Source organism: Choloepus didactylus, chromosome 7 (genome assembly GCF_015220235.1).
Source record: "Choloepus didactylus isolate mChoDid1 chromosome 7, mChoDid1.pri, whole genome shotgun sequence".
In the NCBI taxonomy this organism is placed as follows: Eukaryota; Metazoa; Chordata; class Mammalia; order Pilosa; family Megalonychidae; genus Choloepus; species Choloepus didactylus.
In genome coordinates, this window is record NC_051313.1 from 152,676,213 (window position 1) to 152,702,308 (window position 26,096).

At 40.7% G+C, this 26,096-nt stretch overlaps 2 protein-coding genes across 2 annotated transcripts in view; both read left to right on the forward strand.

Moving 5' to 3' along the window:
• Window positions 1-26,096, forward strand: part of GMDS (GDP-mannose 4,6-dehydratase) — a 646,510-nt gene that overhangs the window by 539,325 nt on the left and 81,089 nt on the right. Inside the window, exon 9 of the mRNA XM_037844924.1 lies at window positions 2,058-2,154. Coding sequence (XP_037700852.1) covers window positions 2,058-2,154 — 97 coding nt within the window. The remainder of the gene's footprint in view (window positions 1-2,057; window positions 2,155-26,096) is intronic.
• The window catches only part of LOC119539642 (Y-box-binding protein 1-like), a 38,361-nt gene continuing 15,835 nt past the window's right edge, over window positions 3,571-26,096 (forward strand). Inside the window, exon 1 of the mRNA XM_037843308.1 lies at window positions 3,571-3,640. Within this exon, the coding sequence (XP_037699236.1) occupies window positions 3,571-3,640 (70 nt within the window). The remainder of the gene's footprint in view (window positions 3,641-26,096) is intronic.

The following is a 26,096-nucleotide window of genomic DNA, read 5'->3' on the forward strand; positions in this document are numbered from 1 at the left end:
TAATACAAAACCCAGTGAACTCCAGTATTCCCCACTCCACCAGTTTTAACTTTTGTCACATTTGCTGTATCATCCTTCTGTCTATCCATCTCTCAATCCTTCTGTCTATGTTCTGTCTCTCTAATTATCTATCAATTTTCTAAACACAAAACATCATTTTTGAGACAATTAATTAATACAAAAGTCATGGAAAAATGACCAGCCTTTGTTTAACATATGCTGGAATTCTCTTTATGTTGTGAGATGTTTTTATTATTTGTCTTGAGTACATTGGCAAATTCAGTGCATTTATAAACCAATTAATCCTCCAGTGGTGAAATACTCTTCTATGCTATCAAGAAGTGAATTGAGGACAGAAAATTCAATGATTGATCAGAAATAAAGCTTGTGAGTCCAGTTAATGTCTCTAATACCCAACCTATGTCCAAAATATGACAGTAATCAACGTTTAGTATTCATTGTTAAAGGCACCTGTGACTCATGTAATCAAGTAACTAAGTTTAGCATTCTTTCCTTTCATTAGATCCATGATCTGACCAATCCATGGGGCACAGACTTTTCCTGTTTTCAGTTGATAAAGCAAATTAGTTCTGAGGATAAGCATCAAAGTCAAACTGAAGTCATACTTGATTTCTTTTCTTTCTTTGTCAAAAGTTTTCGCTTGTAAAAATAAATAATCCAAATTATATAGTATCTTCTGTTGCTCTAATATTAGATCATAGAAATCCAAAGGTCAGCATTAAGCCAGCAGCTTCCTTTATAAAACATGAGAATGTAAAATGGATGAAGTGTCATTTCTGTGAGAAGCAGCCCTGAAGCCTGTGAGCATCTCCTGCACTGTGCACAGCACAGTGGGGACCTCAGGAGGCCGTTACAGGGTCCTTGCTATTGTGAATAGTGGATGCTTAGGGAAGGAAACTCAGGTCCAAATGACACTGTCGCTAAATTCGAGGAGGTTATGGTATCCTCTTGTTCCAGTTTGCTAATGCTGCCATTTGCAAAATACCAGAAATGGATTGGCTTTTATAAAGGGGGTTTATTTGGTTACAAAGTTACAGTCTTAAGGCCATAAAGTGTCCAAGGTAAGGCATCAACTATAGGGTACCTTCACTGAGGCCATTGGCATCCAAAAAACCTCTGTTGGCTGGGAAGGCACATGGCTGGTGTCTGCTTGCTCCTAGGTTGCTTTTCAAAACGGCGTTCTCCAAAATGACTAAGTGTCAGCCAATGTCAGGTGTCAGCAACTCCAAGCCTCTCGGAGTTAAGCCAGCTAGCTTCTTGGTCTATGCCAGCATTTTTTAAAGGACTCCAGTGATTAAATCAAGACCCACGCTGGATGGTCAGGGCCACACCTCCATGGAAATAATTCAATAAGAGTTGTCACCTACAGTTGGGTAGGTCACATCTCCTTGGAAACAACTTAATCCAAATATTCCAACCTAATCAACACTAATACGTCTGCCCCCACAAGATGCATCAAAGGACATGGCCTTTTGGAGGACATAATACATCCAAACCAGCACACCTCTCTTAGCCGGAAATGAACCAGTGAGTTTTTGCATCTGAAATTTACTATTAAGGCCCACTGCTGACTGGAGTAGAGAAAGAGAAACTAAATATAATACAGGGACAAATCAAATGCATTAAATTGCAAAACGGCAAGCATCGAATTGTCACTATGTGTCTCTAAAATTACAAAAGGAAGAGAAAAAATAAAGAAGGGGACAAAACACAACTCATGATAATTGACCTTATCAAGAATTTTCTAGAGAAGTATAAAATGTTTGAACTCTCTGAAAGCTGTTCAGTTTCTTTTTCTGGTTGCTCTGATATGTTCAGTTCTAAAGTCTCACTTCTGAAGTCAACAGTATGTTCTTAAAAAGAAAGAAAAAATGGACCCTTTCAAAACATATATAGAAGGCTGTGATAGTCACTGTTGCTCTAAGACTACTAATAGTCAGCCTGTGTTCCTGTTTATAATGGGTCTGCTTACTCCTGCAGGGAGGAGGCTGGGCCCAAGCAATTAGGAGCTGATGAAGTGTTTATCTCCTCCACAGGTGGGAAGGAAAGAATGAAAATGAAGTGGGCAGATGTAAAGAGACCGGCAAGATTCACGTGACTGTCGATCTCAAATACTACAGACCAACTGAAGTGGTAAGGCACTCTATCACAGCCACACATGCAGGCCCTCTGCCAAACATTGCTACATCTGGCTGGCTGGCTGTGAAAATGGTCTCTTTGAATGCCTGCTGCCAACCTTCAGAGCTCCCCATGCGGCTCTCTGGCATCCTTCAGCGGGCATTTCCCACACCAGTCACAGTGAATTGAGTTTGTGATATTATTCTCACCACAAGATCCATTGCTCTAAAAAGGAAAACAAGAGTAAAACACACCCAAGGAAACAGTTGGTTTCAGAAATGGAGACTCATATCAAGACAGAGCTCACTGGGCTAGTCTCTTGTTTTGATGGCTGGCCCTGATACCTACATGGTATGTGACTTATAAAGCCCTACAAGACCTGGAGGGTATCAGGGATCTGTAGGGCCTGCCAACCTCTCCCATTCCTTTACACACACACACACACACATCTGGGCCATAAGCAATCTCCCAAACACCTCAGGGTGTTTCTTGCTCACACTGCAACCACCACGTGGAATGCCCTTCCACTCCCTACCCACCCTACCCCCGGCTCTGCACCCCATGGCCTGACGCCACCTATGCAGTTTTTAAGGCTCAGCTCAGGCACCACCCTGTCTATGAAGCCTTTTCTGGCCAGTATATCAGGTCCACCAAAATTTCTCCTCCTTCCTTTGTATTTTTATTGTATACAATACATGATTCTAACACCTGTTAGAATTTATTATAACCATTTGTTCACACATCTTTCTCCCTTTATGAAAGTATGAACTCTCTGAGAAGGGGCTGTGTTTTTTGATATTTCAGACTCTAGCAAAGTAGATGCTTAATAAATATCAGACAGCTAGACTGATGGGTGTGGATAGATGGATGAATGGATGGATGGATTTCTAAATAAAGAAGTTCTGTATTAAGAAATAACCTGCAGGTTGTTAGAACACACCATCCTCCTTTCCTAAATTTATAAAAAGTTCTAGCTCGGTGTTGTAGCTTTAATGTGCTCGAGCCTCATGATGGTGACAAATCTCACCATGTTAAATATGCTTGAAGAGAGTAGAGAGTGGCATCCTCAAATGTGATGATTACCTAATGAAATGTATGTCAACTGTGAATACAGAATTATTTTGAAACTCTTCTAACCTGTTTTGAACCAAATTCCTATGTATCATAAAAGCATTTGGAGATTGGGAAAACCCTGATAAAAAGATGGAAAGTGACTATGCCATCATTAACCGCCCTTTAAAAGGTATCATTTCAAACAGAAGAAGAAACTTTGTTGGATAGAAAGCAGAGGCAGTGAGCAGTGTTGGGAGGTGCTGGGGTGCAGAGCAGGGAGCGGCCAGGCATGACACAGGGAGCCTTTGTTCCTGGCGCTGATGGCGAGTGGGTGTGCCAGGAAAGCATGGGTCCCTCTGGGGGAAGGAGACACCTGCCATGAGGGCTGGGGTCCATGGGGCCACGGCCGTGCTGGCGTTTGTCCCCACCGGAGCAAGGAGCCACAAGGGTGGGCGGCAACAGGTCTCTGCACATGCTCCAGGCACAGTGCTCACAAGGGGAAATGGTCATCTCAAAATGGAAAGCCCCAACGCTTACAACAATTTAAACATCGCTCTCTCTCCAACACCAAAACCATCTCAAAAGCTAGGAAGTCTTGAAGAATGGCCCATCCACCATTCTTAGTTGGGCAAGGTGTGGGGTTTATAAGGACACAGAACAAAAAGAGTTTGCAGAACAGGGAGAGGACACTATATATCAACAGTGTTCTCGAAGTCCATCTTGGCCCTCCTTCCTGCCGTGACACTTCATCCCTTCCAATTTCTTTTGTAGGAGTCATCATACGTGTTCTGCCAATCTGTTTATACAAAAGTTGTTTGAACAAGACAGTAGAGCCTTGTTTCACAAGATTGCTATATTTTCCCACTGAATCTCCCTGATTCCCTCCACTGCTTGATTTTAGGTGTTCAACTCCATTTCATCTTTCTAAGCCTGTAGGCTGCATTAGTTTTGCTCACTTCACTTCAACTTAGTAATTCTATTGCGTGAGCTTTCCTGGTATAGAAACACTAAACTTTTAACCTCATTCCTCAACACAAGTTTTCCTAAAGCTTGGATCAGCTTGACAGTGTTATGTTGAGTTGCCTCCAGAGTGATGATATTCTCCAGTTGAAAGGTCACCAGAACTGATGACTGCACTGTAAATGAGTTTTGACTTAGCTGTGGAGCAGTAAGAACAAACAGCATCTAGAAATTCATTCTGCCTGAGTCCTGAAAAGCACGGAGGGTTCTCTGAGGCTTATCACCACTCAAGGAAGGGCAGACAGGGACTTCTTCCAGGGTCAGTCATATCCTTCCCTTCTCATTGTCTAAGTCCATTTGCACATGCCAAAGGTTTTTCTTAATTCTTCCTGGATTCTGTAAAGGTATCTATTCACCAGTATCAGCTTTAGTCGTCTATTCCACAATGTCTCCAGCACAGGGGCACTCCTGAGCCAAATGCATAAACTATATCTTTTTGGAGTCAAATGGTTTCAGAATGACTGATAGAAAAATGAAATAAATAGAATTTGAAAAAAAAAATTGAAGAGAATGTATTGTCCAATATCCTAAAGGACTAAGTTTACTAAGATTAAAGGGAAGTAGAGGTTTCTGTTGTCTTTTAAGTAAGAAAGACTAAGACTAGTCTTAAGAAAGGCTCTTTATTCAGCAAAGACCAGTGCTAACCTAAAAGGGGCCACCAGTAACCCCATCAAGTGCACACTTCTACTGATGCTGATAATTTGTTTCCACATTGATTTAACCACCACAAACCTTAAATCTTGCTCGGTACCAACATGAAAAGTCTTGAAGGTTTTTGATCTGGGCTAAGGACCCTAGCATCCAATTAGAGCTGAATTGAGCAAATGTTTTGCTTCTCTACCTGTAAAATCCTGGGTTTCCTTTTGAAGGTTTAGGAGTTTTGCTATTATGGAAAAGCTTGATCCTGGCAATTAGACTTTAGATTTCCCACTGTCCCTGAATTCCAGTATTTAATGATGGCAATGTTAATGCCTGAATTCTGTGCCTCTTGAAACTTCTGTCTTGTATATAGTTGTATTCATATGCGTATGTTTATCTGCAGATTCATCCAATGCTCATTTCTTCTTGGAGAGGAATCTGTGTTGTGCTTCGGAGTATAGGTCCCAGGGCCAGACTGCCTGAGTTCAAAACTTCTGTCATTTATGAATGACTTACCTTCTTGGTGCCCTCTCTTTCCTCATCTTAAAAAATGGGGCTGATACTAGAACTTCTGCCCAAGAACTGAGTCAGTGCAAACAAAGTACTTAGTACAGTGTCAGGTACACAGTAAATATCTAGTATTCACAATAATGTTATCATTCATTCATTCATTCATTCACCAAACATTTATCAAACAGTGTGCAAGGCCTAGAAATACAATGATTAACAAGAGACACAGCCCCCACCCTCACGGAGGTAGCAGGCAGAGAGGCCTGTATTGTTTGAATCCAGTACCTTTAAAAAAATAGAACGAATCATTAGTGAATTGCACAGATTAACCAGTAAAAGGTAGTTGACAAGATACAATCAAGGCTAATAGTGAACACTTACATGTACTTTGATTTTTTTTAGGCTTGTTTTATCTTAGTTTTCATCCTTTTCTGATCCTCTCTCTGAAGGTTCTGATAACTATTCATTGGTATGGAATTATCACATAAACATGAGAAATTTGATGTTGATCTATTGCTTAATTTAAAAGAACTACAAACTTGTCTTCTTTTTATTTGAAAATGTTTAACTTGGAAAATTAACAGAGGAGTGATTAATGAAGGATTCATCCTAATGTGCCAAATTGTTTACCACATCAAATGGTCAAACCACTAAAAAAGCTTAGATTTTTTGCAATGAAGAAAAATAATGTTTTTTTCTGTATAGCACATTTTAGGAAATGAGGGACACATTCACACCCCAAAAGTTGAAACCAAATATTTTTCATAGAAAGGATTTTGACTTAAACTCTACTAGCTAGTATGAACTAAATTTTTCCTTGCTATACCATTTGTCTTTAACATTCATTTCCTTTGCCATTGGATTTCTAATGTCTTCAGATGTTTAGTGAGTTTTGTTTTATTTGCTCATATTTATTCCTAATATTTATTGATATTAGGTTAAAATCTAGAACTGAGAAAGCAATCACTTCAAAGAAGTCTAACCAGCTAGTTAAAACAACACCTTCCTCCAGTAAAAACATGTGGCCTGTTTCTAATCAAATTACCATATGCTTGTCGAGTTGTCCCCCCTACAAACTGTTCCTAATATTTTTCTATAAATGATGTTAAGTTAAATGGCCCATAATTGCTTGCTCTATCTAATAGCCCTGTTTAGAATAATGATATGTAACACTTTCCAGACCTCAGGAATCTGATCTGTCATCAGAGGACTCGTATAAATACCAGCAAGAGCTTCCCTCAGCAACATCTCTGCATATTTGGGGTGAAAAGCCCTGGACGTGTTCACCACGACGGCCTTTTGTCCCCAAGGTGTCCCCTTTCCTCCTGTAGCTGTTCTCACAGCTTTCTCACACTCCCCCTCCCTTCACAGGAAATTGGATCCTCCCCACTCTATCTCTTCATCTTTTCCAGCTTTGTTAGAAGCTGGCTAATCTGCTCCTTTCCTCATATCTCTAACCTCCAAGGTTCTAATCCTACACCTCCACTACTGCTTGTCTTTTTTCCTTTAGTTGGCTGGTGGGAGCTGGGGTAAGTGCCTGAAGAGAGCACAGATTTAGACACGTCCCTTTCTTTCTGCACTCCTGGATCTGTAAAACGAGAGGGTTGGACTACTTGTTCTTAACCGTCAGGCAGGGGAGTGGGTACTGTCACAAAGTCCTGATCATCATGCTTGCTCTCTTGTAGTCATTCTTCCAACTTCCCGCTACTTGTATTTTACAGATCGTTTATATCTTTAAATCACTGTTTTTATATTTTAAGCCTCCCTCTCAGGCTCCTCATACTAATCTCTTTATCCTTTCTTAATCACATTGGCCTTTCCTGCCCTTTTCCTTCCTTGGACTTAACTAAGAGAGCTTTGAGTTTCAATCTTCAACTGATTCATAAATATTCCACTGTACGTTTTCCATACTTCATAGGATCCCATACAAAACCCCCAGGGGCATATAACATTCCTCCTAAAGTTTGTGTTCTTTCCTCAGTTGCCGTCTCCCTCAAGAATATTAGATATGAAATTCCACCACAATTCCACTGCAATTCCACCAACTTCCTCCTATTTTTCCTTGAGGGTTCTTTTCTTATGGTTAGATCCAGATTAGAGTGACAACTAAAGTAAAGACTCCAAGATCGTTATGAATATATATATATAATTGTATACATTACTTATTTAAATGAATTTTTTATTTATCCTAAAAACTCTCAAATATCCTTAATGTAGATCTTCTCATTACTTGCACCAATAGGGAATTCCTATAAAATATGTACGTTTTTTCCAAAAACACCAGGTAATAGTGTTGACCTCTTAGCATCTACAAAATAATTTCCAAAGTCTTTTTATCATCTTAGAAATTTATTTTGGCTTCTGAAGCTACTTTCCTTAGAAAAAATAATTAGTAATTTTGCTCAGTTTCTGTTTAAACTAGCTGTGGTGCAGGTCATCCAAAGTATAAAATTACTTATAGGAGTCCATCTTCACTGATGTGTTTACCTATTCCCTCTTTACTTTATATCTCAAGCCAATGAGATCTATTAGCTGGAATTTAAATAATCCCTAATCCCTGAGGGTTTGTTTGTTTTTAACAAATCAACAGTGTGCTTCCTGTTCTATCAATTTATCTTCTAAAAGAACTGCAATTCAAAAATCTCTGTTCACGGAGATTTCATAGTTCTGCCTACGGTTTCCTTCCTTCACCCTATCCTGTTTTATGTTCCCAGTAAGGTTAATTGTTCCTTACCTCATTGGTTATTTCCTAGCATGTTGTTCACTTGGAAACAGTTGTTCTGTGGATGCAGAAAATTCTGGAACTGCCAACATTTAATCCACGTATATCTACTTTAGGCTCACCCTGGAAACCTCCTCTTGCCTCATCCCCCACACTCCTGACACATGCCCAACTGGTTTATTCATTCACTGTTACATCCACTGGCAAAGTTGAGAATTCATCTGACTACCTTTGTCATAAATCTCCAAGATGCAATGTCCAATGCCCATGGGCTTTCGTCCTAACTCAGTAGCTCTGATCTGCCTCCTAGACAATCATGCTGAACATGCTTGCCCAGCCTGCGAAGACCCAGTTCCGTTCAGCTGCTATCAGAAATTGGAACCATCCTTTATAGCAAAGTCGCGTTTATACATTTTGTAATGTCATGGTATATTTGCTTATTTCCTGGATAAGTCAAGTGTATACTGCTTCATGAAAACTTCATGTAACAATACCTAAACTAAAGACTTGATACGTGTGTAGGTTCTAAAAGATTGGGCAGTTTTAGGATTCATTACAGGAATCCTTTAAATAGTACATTCACTAGGCACATTTAAAATACAATTCTTATTTAGTTAGCTTCTCAGAAATATATCAGTATATATCAAGTAAAATATTCTTACATAATTGAGGTCTTAGAGTCTTAGTTCAAAATATGTTCATTGAATTCCTTCTATAGGAAGTAAATCCTAGCCTAGCAGTGTGAGAAATATAAACATGGATGAGGTCCTTGTCCTGCAGTAACTCTCAGCCAAAGGAAGGGGAGCAGCTAGGAAGCTATCAGAATAGTCCATGGAGGTGCAGTGAGGGGCTGACTGAGCCATGGTAGTGGACGTGAGGGAAACAGTGGCAGGAGCCAGACATAGCAGAGTTGGAGACCACAGGACTAGGGACTAGACTGGACTGTGGCATCTGAATAGGAAACAGGAGCTGAGGGTAAGCCAGCATCAGAGGCTGATCAGTGAAGGACAAGTATCATGATGAGGCCATAACCCAGAGCAGAGGTCCAGGAAGAGGATCGGGTTTGTAAGGGGAGGTGCTGACAAATACTGTTCCATGTGAGACGCCTTAGGGATATCCATGTAGCAATATCAGTCCGGCAGCTGGAGTTGGTGGCCCGGTGCATAGGAAAGAGGTTAACAGGTCTAGGGCTAGATGTGCAAGAGGTAAGGGGTGGAGCCCTGGGTTGAGCTCACCCCAGAGCGCATTTGGGGGGAAAAGAAGAATATGCACAGGAAGCTTGTCACAAAGCTCGGCAAGTTTGAATCCCAGGAGGTAAGTCTCAGAGACACATTTTGAGAAGGTGGGTTAAGAATTCACAAACTAAGCACTTGTCTCCAAGAACCAAAGGGCCAGACTGATGTGCCTCCCACCCTAGATGCTCCCTGAAGACTTAAAGGGCTAATGCCAAAGAATTTACATTAAGTGGCAGATGATTACTACATCTCAACTCAGGCAATGAGAGGCAAACAGAGAGACAGTTTCAAATTGATATGTCCTGGAAGTAAGGCTGCAGAGCATTTAGAATACTTAAAGATTAAAGGGCTTAAATAAGTATAAGGTACTTTGCACTGCATATTATTGTTTTTATTATTGTCCTCATCATTAATTATCATCATTATCATCATATACTCCTGTGAAATCAAGACATCTTCTGAAAGGATATCCTGAGCTCTTCAACTCCTGAGATTTTCCTCTATGTAAATATTGATTTTGTTTTATACCTGTGCAACTTCATGCAGAAAAATTTGTTTGCTACTTAGTACTGCCAACTCTGTACTTTTTGATCCAGTGGTAGAAATGACCTTCAGGGTGGAAGGTAGGGACATGCTGAGTTGGTGACCTTCTCTTCTGACTCTGCCTAAGCCATATGTTTCCAGGGCCTATCACAGGCCCTGAGATCCAGCAAGTTCTGTGGCCACCCCAGGATTTAAGTATCCCCAACAGGCTAGAGGACAGCCACCAAGGAGAAGATGTCAGGCCGTCATCTGTTTTCTAGTTTATTTGTCTGTCAGCACCACCCTGCCCTCCCTCAGAAATCTTCCTGCAAAAACCTATCATTGTATCTGTTACTTCGAGCCAGCTGATGCCACTTTATTATCTGAAATCTATATTGATTTCCTATTGTTTCTTAGCCAATTACCACAAACTTAGTGGCTTAAAGCAACACAAATTTATTATCTTACAGTTCTGGAGGTCAAAATTCCAAATCAAGTTTCACTAAAATCTAGGTGTTGGCAGAGCTGTGTTCCTTCTGAAGACACTAAGGTTCTTGGACTACAGGGTTTTCTCTTAATAGAGAATAACATATTAAATCACTTTGAACAGTTGCTGGATTACATTTTGTTTTCTCTTGTTTAGAGAGCATATTACTCATCATTTTGAGGAGAAAGAAGAAATAGAAGACTACCTAATTGTCAACTTAAGGCAGCATATGCTTGGGCAGCTGTAAATGAGGAAAAGCCTTGCTTAAGTCTGGGGAAACACCAGGGGAAAGTACAAGAGCAGGCTTCCTAATGAAGGGGATGTCTAGAGTAGGGTTTTTTCAACATTTTACTTTGAAACTTACAGGACAGTTACAAGAAAGATGCGAACTCCATGCAGAGAATTCCACCATACCCCTATATCCCCAGATACCCAGATCCACCAATTGTAACATTTTGCCACATTTGCCATTCATTCAATCTCTCCAATATATGTGTTTCTATCTGACTATCTAATTATCAATCCATTTTCTGAATATTTGAGTGTAGGTTGTATACATCTTGCTCCTTGAACCCTTAATATTGCCATGTACATTTCCTAAGATTAAGGGAATTCACTTATATATCCACCTTAAGTACATTATCATGTTCAAGAAATTTAACATTGATATAAAGTTTATAGTTTATTTTCCATTTTTATGAATAGCATACTATTCAGTGGGATTACTAAAACTTTCCCATCTCCCCAGCAGAGACCCTACACCCATTTTGCATTAACTCCACATTCCCTCTGTCCCCTGCCCCTGGCAACCCGTACTCTAATTTCTGTCTCTATAGCTTGCATATTCTCCAATATTTTCTTTGTGGTTACCATGGATCTTAAATTTAACAATCCTAAATCTGTAACAATCTCATTTGCTTTGATACCAACTTAACTTCAATAGTATATACAACCTATGTTCCTATGCCCCTCCATCCCCCTTTATGTAGTTCTTGTCACAAATTACATGTTTATATATTATGAGTGCAAAACCACTAATTTTTCATTACGTTTTGTGCACTTGCCCTTTAGATACTGTATGAAGTAAAAAAGCAGAGTTACAAACCAAAAGTACAATAGTCCTGTCATTTATATTTACCCCAGTAATTGCCCACAGCAGAGATCTTTGTTTCTTCATGCAGGTTCAATCTATGGGCTATTATCCTTTCCTTTCAACCTACAGAACTCTCTTTAGCACCTCTTGTAGTGGTGATGAACTTCCCCACATTTGTTTTTCTGGGAATATCTTAATTCCTCCCTCAGTTGTGAAAAATAATTTTGCCTGATTTAAAATTCATGGCTGGCAGATTTTTGCTTTCAATACTTGAATGTCATCTCACTGCCTTCTTGCCTCCATGATCTCCAGTGAAAAATCAGCCCCTAATCTTATTGAGGCTCCCTTTACATGACATGTTGCTTCTCTGTTGTGGCTTTCTGAATTCTCTCTTTATCTTTGGCATGCAACAGTTTGATTATAATATGTCACAGTGTAGGTCTGTTTGGGTTTATCCTTTTTGACATTCACTGAGCATCTTGGATGTTTATATTCATGCCTTTTGTAAATTTGGGAAGTTTTCAGCCACTAGTTCTTTGAATATTCTCTCTGCCCTTTACTCTCTTTCTTCTCCTGGCACTCCCATAATATGTATATTGGTATGCTTGATGGTGTCACACAGGTTCCTCAGGCTCTGTTCACTTTTCTTCCTTCTTCTTTCTGTGCCTCAGACTGGATGATTTCAATTGTCTTATCTTCAAGTTCTTTCTTCTGTGAGCTCCTATCTGCTGTTGAACCCCTCTAGGGAATTTTTAATTTCTGTTACTGTGGTCTTCTGCTGTTTGGTTCCTTGTCATAATTTCCTTATCTCTAACAATATCCTCTTTATACTCCTCTATTGTTTTCCCAATTTCCTTTCATGCTTTGCCCATGTTCTCCTTTAGCTCTTTGAACTTATTCAGGGATATTTTTAAAAGTGTTTGTCTGATATGTCCCAGATGTGGTCCTTCTCATTGATGTTTACTAACGTTTTAATCTTCTCCTTTGCCTGGGCCATCGCTTCCTATTTCTTTGTATATTCTGTAACCTCAGATACAAATGTGCCTTTTTCCCTGGCTGCACTGCAGCAGTCTCTTGCCCCAGACAATCACTTGACCCCTCTTCCACAGCAAGAAGTCTGTGAGCCACCTGCTACATGTGCAGGGCAAGTTCTGAGATGGTGATCCCTCAGGCCACCACCAGACAGATCTGGCCAGACATACACGCTCCCAATGTGTGCGTGAGGGTTATTCTGCTCTCTCTGGAACTGGGACCAGAGATCTGCACTGGAATGAGGGCCAACTCTGCCCTGAGCCAGTGAGGGTTGGGGAAGATCCTACCTGCTTTAAGTGGCCTTTTTCTTGAGTTGGCCCTCACCCTGTTACCGCAGTCCTTTAACGGTTTTCTGGAGCTTTGAGAAAGATGTTTCTGCCAGTTTGTGCCGGTTGTTCAAAGCTTCTATGGCAGCACAGAGCCCTGAAGTCTCTCACTCTAACATCTTAATCAAGGCAGAACTTAGAGTAGGATTTTAGAAAGATTTGTGGTTAAAGGGGGTGGGGAGTGGTATTCCAGGTTGGGGCAGGAAGTGCTGTGGGAATAAATCAACACATCCAGAGAGAGTGGGGCATGGAATCTCTGTCATTTAGAGAGGATGACAGTAGGCCTGCTATGGAAACAAGAAGAGTCCCCACACACTCTCCTTCCCGGGCCTTCCATTCATGGTCGATGGCTCATCCTCCTTTCTGTTCTCCTGCACCTCCAGCTTATCTCTGTAGCAACTCAGACAGCTTCTCCACCTCGCTTCTTTTTATTCCTGGTCCCCCTTCTCTTTTCTTGCAGCCATGAGTCTTAAAATCAGTCATATGTCATCCTTAAACTGCTTGGAGCCACTTCCCTTTGAGATCACTCACCTTTCTATACCTGCTCTCTGATCCCTGCATGGTTCACAGTCTTGAAAAGTGTGCCCTCACCTGTTCCATCAACTCAGTCAAACCAGTTTTGTATTGAGACAATTTCTTAAACAGTTTATAGCTGTTTTAGTGATTATCTGGCAAAGTCAATAATAGGGAGGACCTTACTTTTATAAGAGATAGTTGTTTATATTATAAACATGGGTCCTTAAACAGTCATGCCAAGAAAATCAGTCTAAATGTGCCCTATATATATATATATAATATATTATATATTATGTATTACATATATATATTTCATAATGAATATGTTTTCCTATTTTATAGGGATTTTGTTGAGAATGCAATTCTATGTGAAAGTGTTTCTTGGTGGCTTTAGAAAGACACCGCAAGTGGTTGTTTCTATTATTTTTTGAAAATACATCAACAGAGAAAATTGTGCCTAAAAGCAATTGTTGAACTTTTGGAAATATGTCAAACTAAGGCAGGTTGATAGGATGTTGAAGGGGAGTATTTTGTTTCTGAATAGCTTTTAATTTTGGAAGACTGGAGAGTGTTTTATTCCCTTATTGAAATTCTAAATTTGAAAGAAAGAATAGTGATACTTTGAATATGTCCCACTGGCTTACATTATAAATTTAAAAGGCATAAGTGTCAGCACCTTTAATTCTCAACTTTCAGATGACTTTTATTAATATTCTTAAAGCTCCTAACCTCTCCTTGCTTTTGTTTTTCCCATTGTCACATAACAATGGGTATCTTTTCCACCTACCTCAGTGGGCATATTGAAGAAATTGACAAGTTATTAGTTTCAAGACCCTGCATAAGTGTGTCGGCCCCTTGAAGAAGCCACCTCCCATTCTCCCAGGCAAAGTCGGCACTGGCCTCTTTGAATCCCTTATGACATTATATTGTGATGTGCCATTTCTACCTGACACTGAGAGCTTGGGAGCAGAAGCAACATGTGATGCACCTTGGGGAGTACCCGGCACATAGTAGGGGATAAATGGATGAGTACAGCTACTGATCACCAGAACTCATGGTCTGCTTCCCCACCAGCTCTGGCACAACTGAAATCAGTCAAACCAATGTCTTAAACTAATTTAATTCTAAATAGCAAAAAAAAAAACACAGAAAGAAAAATACTTTTTCCTCTTTTTCTTTCTATGGCAAGTTGAGTGTTGAGTTCGTTCACAGCAAACATCTGACCTATAAAAAAATACTTATTCTATTTCTATTCCCCTGCCTCTATATATCCCCTCTACACTAGTTCTTTCACATCCTCTCCCTTCCTTATCATCTTGTTGGTCTTTTGCTGATAGTCACTTCTTTTTTCTTAATCTTTTCTGAAACTCTTGATTTTATGGGTTCTGTCAATTTCCCTGCTCCCCTCCCTACAACTTTTTTTCCACTCGTCCCAACCATCTCAAACAAACTCAACACTCCAAACTTCTTCCTGGTTCCTTTTCTAGAAAGAGCTCATTATGACAAAATTACAATGCAGTTCTGCACCTTGGACGCTCTAAAGCAAGGAGCCCTCAGCATCCACACAACATGTTGTTGTGAATACACTACACAGTAGTGCAGTCCCCATGTGAAAAACTGCCACGTGGTCTTTGATGTCTCTAAAGGACACTGCAAATGCAAAAGGCATCCTGCGTTGTCTCTGTCTGAAGGAAGTGGTCCTACCAAGTGGAGGAATTTCCAATTTTGAACTATTATTATAGAAATGCCCTTTTGACATCTATCACCTTTCTCTTAGGTATTCTGAGACTGTGTTTGTGGAACACAATATTGTACAGTATGAGACATTATACCTTGTTTGCATCTATCACTCACATTTCTCCACTCTACTATCTCTAAAACTTTCTGAATAAAAAAGTGAGAAATAAATATCGATCCACAAAATGGTTATAATGACTGAAATTTTTACTATGGAAAAGACTAAAAGTCTACCAGAAACCTAATGATGTGTTACCTCTTCCTTTCCTCTCTTGGAATCTTGAGTGTTTTTCTATCAATTTTTTTTTAAGTTCAGACTAAGAATTTAAATATGCAATTGTTTAAGGTAAGTGATAGTCATTCAAAACAATATTTTTAAATGTTTCTGTAATAAGTCTTGGGCTTATAGAGAAGATTTTTCCTAGTAAGGTTTGCTATGTTTTCTTCTATGTGCACCCGTTTTAGTAATAAATTCAATCAAATGCACTAGCATAGGCTTTGAATATAGTTTCCAAAACAGTTATCAAAGATATATTTTTCTTCAAGATAATGTTTCCCACATGAAAAGAAGTAGCTTAATTTGACTATGGCTCTCTTGCTAAAAATGTTAATTTATGATGAGGATGTGAAGAAATAAGAACTCTAACCAGTCCAGGAAATAGATGAATAGGAAGAGAAAGGAAAAGAGATAAGATATGGGTCAAAACAGTTGCTAATTTTCCTTAAGCTCCTTGGGCTTCATGCTGCCAAACTGAGATGGGAGAGAAGCCATTGTCACACAGTTTGGCCCATAGGCAAAATTATGTCGGGGGAGTGAGGTGGAAAGTTTGTTAATCTAAAGCCTGGTTTTCTACTGGTGACATGAAACATCTTCATGAGTCAGCACCTCCCACTTGGCCTGAAAGGTGGAATAGCTGTTGTTGCCAATGTATTGTTTCTTCTTTCAGCCAGTGAGGAGGGCAGTGGGAGGCAGAGGCAGCCACAGGGAAAGAGACACTGAACAGACAATGCAAAGTAGAGGATCTTGGGCTGGGCGGGCAGTGGGCGCCGGGCATGGCAAGGACCTGGGCCCAGTAGACACACGTGGTGCCTAAGAAACCACCAGCTGACTCAAGCAGGAGGTAAAAGAGCAACTCAGCACACATACTGGAGTCCATTAGGAAGCACAGGACATCTCATCCCACAGAGGATAGTGGTGGCTGAACGAAGAGTTCAGTCATGGCTTTATTTAACACATTCATGAAAAGGCTCATGCTCACACGCCTGTCAATTTGGGTTTGTTTGGCAAAACGTAAAACCAAGTTAGTTTCTGGTCTGTTAAAAGCATCCAGCTGTGGTCACATTTCTTCAGTTTTGTCAGTCTTCATCAGTGGCTTGGTTCTATTATAGTCTTGTGTTTACAATTTTATCACTTGGGGGTAAATATAGATACAATAGCCATTGCCTTCTCACAGCAGACACATTTTACACTTCTGCTCCATCATCCCTGTACGTCGGTTTATATTGTTTGACTTTCTGAGTCAAATCGCTCTCTCCTCAGCTCTTCCCCAACTAAATAATATTTATATTGTTCTGTTACCAGCCTCTACTGAAATTCAAAGTAAACAATCCTATTGTTTACTAGAAATAGTCTCCTTTATGTCTGCTTTTTCAAGATGTTGCTCTTTTGAAAAGAATTCAACTTTCTTTCTTCCTTTCTCCATCTTTTTAATTTTTCCAAGCCATTGAATTTCATTTCTGGTGCCCTTATACTTTGTGGTCTTCATCACAGACTTAAAAAGTAAAGCATATATTTGTTCTAAATCACGAGCTGACGATTAGTCGTTATTTCTTCTGAGCCTTCTATCCACAGTAGTGGTATTTTGCATCCCTCACTCCTGCTGTAGATTATAGACTTGGAATGTGCTTTTTACAGTTATTGTTTATATAAACTATTGACAAAGAGATTACTATTAATAAATCTTAAGGAAACAACAGGAAACACTTTGGTCAAAATAATTAGGAATTAAGATAGAATGCAGCATTTGAAAGTTTTACTTTTAGCTATCAACATCTTCATGTGTCTCCTCAGTTTCCCATCTTCTAATGGGAGGATGATTATGCTAAACTTCACAAATGTAGTGGGAGGTTAAATTAATGTTTGTGAAACATGTAGAGATATTACAATCAAAGATACTATATGATTGCAAACCGATGTGATTATTATCAGAGGACTCCGCAAAGAAGAAGTCTGAATTAGTCTGACTGAATTAATCAGCACCTTCCATATCTGCTGCAAAGCCCCAACCTCTAATCTCCTTCATTTTTTTTTTCTCTTGATCCTAGATTCTGTTTCCAAGTGTTGGAGAGGATTAGAGAGCAGGTCACAGTCATGGAACTGTAAACAGAGGAAATGTGTCAGGCATTAGCAAAAGCTCAGGTGAGGGATTTGACCGGTTTTGCAGGGCATAGTCTGCTGGTAACCAGGCACTAAAACTAACCAACCAAGCACTAGTTTGCTAGCCCATCATTTCAGGCTGAATGCTTGTGGGTGGCATTTACCACGTCATGAAAACAGTTTCTCAGCTGAATTGATCCCATGTAGCGAGCAAGGACTTTTATCCATGCTGCACAGGATCTCGTTGAAAAGGTGGCTTTTTGTGAGTAATTCAAGGCTGCAATCACTTATCGGAGTGGGGGTGGTGTGCACAGGAAGACTGGGAGCTGACAGATTTGTTTCATTTTGATTGTAAACATCAGAGCTTCAGAGCCTTTGTTGATGTGTGCATTTCCCAAGAGTTCTTAGAGAAGTAACCAGGGACCCATTTCGACCCAGATAATACCGCCACCTTTCACAGAATTACAGGTATGTTTTGTTAAGGGCAGCCACCCTAGTCCAGTGATTCTCAAGCCTGACTATGCATCAGAATCATCCAGAAAACTGTTTAAAATAGAGTTTTCCAGGGCTCATCCTCCAGCCAATTGAACGTGAGCTCTGGAAGTCAAAGAAGCTCCTAGGGGATCCTAAGACAGCCAGCTGTGAGCCAAACCAGGCCTCAGTAGTTGGGGGCAGCTGGCCATTGGTCAGCAGTTAAGGAGTAACACAGATAGTTCAGTTGTTCTTAGACTTTTTGGTTTCATTAACCTCTTTGAGAATCAGATGAAAGCTGTTCTCCCCCCGGGGGTTGGTGGGGGGGGGGGGGGATATTCAACATCTTATATATAATTTTAGGGAAATCATCATTACTTTTAACTCATCCATGTTGGAAAAATCAAACTGAAAAATGACATCTGGCACTTTTCTTCTCTAGTTCAAAGTTGTAGCTTGGCTTGGAGTATCCTTTCATAAGCTTATTTATTGTCTAAATGCTCATTTTGAGTGAACATGACCTTTATTTGTATAATTTCTGATGATGTGTAGTCAGCCCCTTCATGAATCTATCGTTAAATCCTCCACAAACCCACATGAACACGTTGGGAAAAGCACGACGCCTTCCCCACCCAAAAGAACACAAAAGCCTTTTGCCCATCAAAGAGGAAGTTCTTAGGGTCTCCACACTGAACTTGGAAGCTTCACTAGATCCCATTAAAGCTAAATTGATGATAGAAGTTTTGAAACCTCAGATAGCCACGGTTTCCCCAGCCCCCTACCAGGGACTGCCAAGTCCAAGTGGGCCACATCCAAGGAGAACCTCATGTGTGAGTTAATTGTGTCTATGCAGGCTTGGGTTTTGAACATTGTAATGAAGCTCCATATTGCACAGCTCCTACCTAGCTCTCTGATAGGCTGCAGCCCTGTCTCTACCTGGCACCATGACCTGCTGATCACTGGGTTTGGTTCAGTCAGGAGGCCGTGACCTGCTTGATGGATGAATGAGTGCCCTACATATAAATGGATGGAAAAATCAGGAAGCTGCTAGCTGTTTTAGGCATCTGATCGATCAGTTTGATTGATTTTCTTTACCAGGTTGATGAATATACCTGTTTTCTTTACAGCCGTAATGTGGTTAAGCTTCTTAGAAATATATACATATACAAATGTTTTTTTCCTGTCTGGTGGAGGGTAGTAATTTAAAGCAGAGTATTTAGAGACAAAATCAACTTGACAGGCACAGTGGAGGTAAACAGCCTTACTCCTGCAGGAATGGTGTTGACAAGCCGTGATTCTTGGGATGCCTCCAGCTGCAGCACGGATCTGACTCCAGGAATTTGGGCAATATTAAAAACAATTTTCTAAAATCTGAAGTCATTTAGATTAGCCATGCCTACACAGTTCGGGGTCTTATGTTATCATTTTATATACGTAGGTAGTTTTTATTGAATATTTCCAGAAATAATTCTGTAGTTAAGCCAAAAGCTATTGCATGAGATGAAAACTCTTCATTCTTGGGCACTCTGCCCCAGTCTGCTCTTCCAGTTGAGCTAGGCAGGCTTACAAGTAAAAGTCCACTTGCATTGAAAGAAAAGACATTTCCCTTGGGGCCACGTTTGCTTTCTCCCAAAACTTCAGATTCTGGTGTTTAGACTTAACTCCCCGTCCCAAATCTAAGTCCTACTTTCTGCATAAATTCCTGCTAAATTCCTTTCTTTTCCTTTATTCTCTGATGTACATAGCCTTTTCTATAGCTATGTAAGGGAGCCTGAAAAATTGGGCAGCTCAGAAAATTGAGTTCTTGCCGTAGAAAACTGAAGAGGATCCAAGAGCCAAGTCATCTGTTCACTTCTCTTTACTCCTGTAATGATTGCTAAAAACTCGGAGGTTTCTCCATGGTCACCTTGCTCAGACTTTTGCTTCTATTTCAGAAGTATGAGAAGTCTCTGATAATTTCCATAATTTCTCTAGCTTTTTTACTTTAAAAAAGCCTCACTGTCATTCCTTACAGTTGCCAGAGGAGGTCATCTTCTCTGTCATTTCAGATGAGGAGATTGGGGCACGAGGAGGCCGCATGGGTCATGCTGGGTGGTGGTGGCAGAGCAGATTCCAGGCTGTGGCTCACCTTAAGGCCTTGGCCCTTTCCACTAGAATCACCCAAAAGCATTGCACTTACCCCTTCTCCTTCAGGATGCCTGTCCTCCATCTCTTTCTTCCAGCCGAGTACTCCTCAGCTGCAACACTAAAGGCCTGGCTAGTGCTTTGAATCCGTGAACCGCTCCCCTGCCTTTTCTCAGGCCGGTTCTTTGTTGCAATGTGTGTGTTAGCACCTACTTAATGGCCTGAAACTATAAACCCAGTCAGAGACCCACTGGTATATTCAGAGGACATAAACCTGTCACATCTACCTGCAGAGTTAAGGCCATAAAACGTCCTCTGCAGTCAGGGGAGATTAAGAGACAACTGTGCAGTTCAGGCACCAAGTGTCAAGCTGTGAAAGAATTCTCTAGTAGAGGGAGGGTCATGGCCCAGCTCAAGAGTATCACCACATCACTCTTTGTCCCTTTAGTGTGTGACTGGCACCCAGTTTACTCACCGTTTTAAAAAGATCTCCTTCAGCAGTGCTTCTGGCTTACTTTTAAAGGAAAAATCAAAGCTGTGAGATGCAGCATAGTGGGATACAGCCGCCAGTGGCTTTTGACTTTTCTGGGTAATGGCACTATTTCTCTGGTGCTCCTGAGAATGTCATCAAGGTCCACACGGCCCACCTGCCAGCCCTTGTCCTTTCTTCAGTGTGCCCTTGGAATTCCTTTAAGAGACTAATACATTTTGTTTTAAAAGGAATATTCAGTCAAAGAACTTTTAGTAGGCATAATTCGAGGAAAAACTGAACCTACCTGTCCCAAGATCCAAACCATTTTACCCACCAGTTTTCCGATGCAATGGGGCTTTCTCTCCAGGGCCTTCTTCAGACTTCAGCTCTGCAACTCATCACTATCATAGTTCACTGCAGTTCACATTTGACCCACTCTTTGCCATCACTGTGTGATGCGTTCCCAGGGGCGGACTCTGACTACACGCTCACTCTCCTAATCCCTTTTCTGCCCCCTTCATCTGCCACTCCGCTTCTCAGAGCACGCTTCACTGCCTGCTGGGAATGCTGCCTCACAAAGGAGGGATGTTTCCGTGTCTGGAAAGTTGCAACCTTCCCTTCTGACCTCTGAGCAGAGATATGTGAAGATGCCAAGTTTTGTCTCACACACTTCTCTTTTGATGGTGAACAAATGGCTCGCTTTTATGGCCTTCCAAGCCTTGGGGTGATTCGGATGGGCACCTTTCCCACCTGATGCTTCTGAGTGGCTCCTCTTCATGCCATTAAAACTGGAGGAGCAGTGTATTTGTTTATCTGCTTATTCTTATTTCACTTACTTATACCCAACCTTATTCCAGAAAATTTGAAGGACATTGAATTATTCATGTGAGTAGTAAGAGCGTAGCCTATTTTGTGACGCCTTTAGTGCAATAACAGATTTGGGACTTGAAAACGTTTTCTCCCAGAAAGCATGTTTTAAGTGGTGTTATATCCCAGCCCAGCCAACAGAGGCCTACTTTCCCAAGAATGAATAAAAATGTGTCAACTGCACCTAGTTTCCATGTATACAATTGTATTTCTGTAGACATGCACATTCTGAGCCAAATCTGGGTGCTAATAGCACGTGTCTTTCGGGAAAAATATCATAGATGGAAGTAAGTGGACAGCTCTCTCCACCACACCCTCTGCTGCCTGGTTAAGGGACCTGCTCTGACCGCACTCAGCTCTGGATTCACACCTGATCATGCTCCCAGGTTTACTGAGTTAAAGAGGGGTTGAGGTACACTGGATGCAGACGTGTGGGGTGAGCAGGGAAGGGCCGGAGGGCAGGCGGCGGTTCTTTGCTCAGATCTTTCAAGGACCAGTCTGCAGGAGGGCCGTGTGAGGAGGGGTACCCTGGGGAGACCAGCAGGCCGCTTCACAAACCCGTCACCCTGGCCAGCATGGAGCTAAGAAGCCTCTGTAACATTCAATGCACAGCTCTTTCCCCAGAGATTTTTGAGAAAGTCATCCTCTCATACTTCTCTCAGCTACACTGACTGTTTAATCCATCATTCAAGCTTTTACTCCCCCTTCTATGATGCTCAGAAGTATTTATAAGCAATAGAAAGGTAGATGGATGGATACTTATATATTTTTTAAAACCAGAATCTTTCCAGCTCATGTTTTGACCTCGAAACCTTGTGACTTGGTTTTGCTTTCTTAAGTCACGTAAAAAATATGTTTAGCAGAGATGTGGTTCTGGTGGGCATAATGGACATGTAATTTTAATTCTTTCTATTCCCAACCAATAATAATATTGAAATTTAGGGTAAACAACATTTGAGAGGCACTGAAACTAGAGATTCATTTAACTACTAAAATACTATTCTGTTGTCCACAAGCCACCAGTTATGGACGTCTCCATGCCCACTTCAGTTGACAGCAAGAGAATTTGTAACATTACAGGCTAGGAACCAGTGAAAGATGCCAGTGCTTCTTTGCATTCCCTGAAGCATTGGCATGTGTGCCAGTTTGAATGTGTTATGTCCCCCAAAATGCCATTATCTTTGATGTAATCTTCGGTGGGCAGATGTATCAGTGTTGATTAGATTGTAATTCTTTGAGTGTTTCCATGGAGATGTGCCCCACCCAACTGTGGGTGATGACTCTGATTGGATAATTTCCCTGGAGGTGTTATCCCACGCATTCAGAGTGCATCTAAATTAAATCACTGGAGCCATATAAATGAGCTGACAAACAGAAGGATCTCAGTGCAGCTGAGAGTGACATTTCAAAGAGGAGCTATAGCCAAGAGGGACACTTTGAAGAATGCACAGGAGCTGAGAGAGTAGCTGCAGATGAGAGACAGTTTGAAGATGGCTGTTAAAAGCAGACTTTTGCTCTGGAGAAGCTAAGAGAGGACAAATGCCCCAACAGCAACCGAGAGTGACACTTTGAAGAGGAGCTGAGGCCTAGAGAGGAACATCCTGGGAGAAAGCCATTTTGAACCCAGAACTTTGGAGCAGACACTAGCCATGTGCCTTCCCAGCTAACTGAGGTTTTCCGGACACCATTGGCCATCCTCCAGTGAAGGTACCCAATTGCTGATTTGTTACCTTGGACACTTTATGGCCTTAAGACTATAACTGTGTAACCGAATAAACCCCCTTTTATAAGAGACAATCCATCTCTGGTGTTTTGCATTCTGGCAGCATTAGCAAACTAGAACAGCATGAGAATGTGCCTTTAAAATAATTTCCTTAGGGTTTAGAGGTCTGTTGGACAGCAAAATGTCCAACCACAGGGAAATAATTGAGCGTGGTACTTCAAATTGATATAATGCAGTGAAGCCGATAAGATTGCTTTCATTCAGACTGTGGAATAACTTAGGAAAATGTTTCAGCTTAATTATTGAGTGAAACAAGAAGTATAAAAAATGTACAAACAGTATGATCACAGCCATATAAGAAAACCTGCACATAGGTGAGAAAAAGTTAGAAGGAAATAATCATTTTGCCACATTTTTTAAACCGCTCCGGTGTTCCAGGGCTGATTCCAGCATACATGTTAATGGTGATAGTGGCTTGTTGATGAGCCTGTGACAGATTTTCCCCCTTGTGTCCTATATTTTCCATATGTTCACTAATGAGCATGTATTTGAGAAGAAAAAAGTATGAAACATGGTAATAACATACCTCAAAGTTGTTCTCATCAGTTAAAATAAAGACAGCACAAGGAAGGAGACACGTATTTTTCACATGGCCTCAAGCTAGAACAAGTAGGCAGAAAAATATGGATATTTTCCTTGACTTCACTCTTTCCTCCCCATCCCCACCTCTAATCGATATCCAAGCCTTTCAGTTGTCTCATAAATGTCTCCTGGATGTATCAACCATCCCCACCCCGATAGCTGTGCTTCCACCTTTCTTGAGGCCACCTTTACCTCTTACTGGCATTGCTGCATCAGCCCCTGACATGGGCCTCTGCTTCCACCTCTCTCCTTGGCCCCATCAGCCGCATTGCTGCAGAACGCACAAATCAGATCATGTGACTTCCCTGCTCTAAACCTTCCAGGCAAACCCCACCGCCTTCTTGAGCTGGCAGGGGCTTCCAGCTGACTACTCACCATCCCTGATACAAGATGGGCTCAGCTCTGGAATGATGTGGGAAGAGACACCCCACCACACACACACACACCTTCTGGGACTTTGATTGGACAGGCAGCCATTCTACCCACACCACAGTCCCCTCCCCAGCCCCAGACTCCTTTAAGGGTACCTTCTCCTGCTTCCTCAGGTCACAGGTTAAGTGCTGCTTCCTCTCGGAAACAGCCTCAACTTCTCAAGATGGAGTTAGAAGTTCCCTCTCACGTTTTCCTATAGCTCCTGTACTTAGCTCTCTGGTGGCACTGATCACCCTGCACAGTCTGCAGTCCCTTAGCCATAATTTCTAAACCTAGAAAGCTCTGGGGAAGTCAAAACTTTTCTCAAAACCCATTTGGTAGCAAAATCTGGTCCGAACTGACACAAGACTCGGTTTAGATTGTCTTTAGACCTTTTGGAGGGGCTAGTCATCATCTCATTGAAGAAGTATTAGCATGTTTGATTATGGGATGCTGTCCAGACTTTGCTAGGGGTATTGAGAAATATATGATGAGGGTAAGTAAGGAGCTGATTGTCCACACCTTTAAGAGTAACATGAGTGCTAATCAGAGTTGCAGTACAAGATAAACCAGGACCATCCCTGGCAAACCAACACAGCTGTTCCCCAACATGGGCACATGTAATATTATCTTTCTGAAAGCCAAACATGTGGATTCCAAAATGCTCCTCAGAGGTGTTGGATAAGTGACTGTGGACTCATGTCATAATTGCTGGTTTCTGGGTCTGTTTCTGACACTGTATTCTGCACACTTTACATACAGGAAAAGTGGCCCACTCCATTTGTACCTCAGAGCCTTGCCTGACACATAGTAAGTTATCAATACAATAATCACCACTTTCTCTTTTAGTGGTATTTAATAATTGCCTGTAGAACTAGCATGTCATTATTAAAAGTCATTGAGCTTCAAATGGGAGTCATCCATTTACTGCTTGCCTATACAAGCAAGGCAATGAACTCTGTCTAAACATATGATCTAGAAAACTAGGGCCTTTTCAAAAGATGGGATTTTGAATAAAAGTAGTCAGTTACATATGGTTTCTGCTGAGCTAACAAATATATGCAGAGACTACTGATTTATATAAAGCTTTTTTACTCCCACTAAGCTTTAAGAGTCCAAAAAATTCATTGTTAGAATTTCTTATGGGGCTCTATTTTTGTTTTGACTTTATGTTGAGAGAATGGAGGAAAGCACACTTCAGTAAGATTTTTGTTTTTCCTCCACACCAAATAGGTTTTAAGGGTCTAAGATACTTTAAAAACTAAAAATTTTGATCATCCAGCAGAAAATGAGACTTTCAGATTGTTTAGCCCTGTTTTCATAATAGAAAAGAATCAGAAGAAAATAAAATAGGAGTTTCTTCCATAAAGGAGAATTGCTGCTCCTCTAAGAAGGATTTTTGTGACCTGATCAGCAGTCCCTGCTCTACTCCTGGACATGCTTACAAAGCCTTAGAATGATCAATGCTGAAAAGAAACAAGGAATAATACTGTCTTTGAAACAGTCTGTTGCTTGATAGTTATGCAATAAACCTTGATGCTGAGAAATTACAGCTTTACTGCATTCAAATTCATGCTCTTAAAATGAGCTTTGAATTTCTGTTGAGCACCTTTTAAAAAGTAACATCAAAACCATAAAATTTCAAGTGAGATTGATGTGTATTGTAATTTATAGCAAAAACTAAATATAAACATAAGTTTTATTTTCTGTTTTATTTTAAGGGGGATTATTGTTTGGGAAAGCTCTTCAGAGAATGTTTTATCAATTACTGTTTCTTATTATCAGTCATGTCCTAAGAATCCCAGCAAGTTTTTCTCCTGCCTCTAAGATATTAAGATATGCATCAAACCTAGTATACACTAAAATCCTATAGGAATCTGGATAGTTTTTGTGTAATTAGTCATTAGAGAAACAATTATTTTCCAATTGTAGTGAAGTAGAGTTTTGAGTGTTAATAAAAGAATCTATCAATCATTAA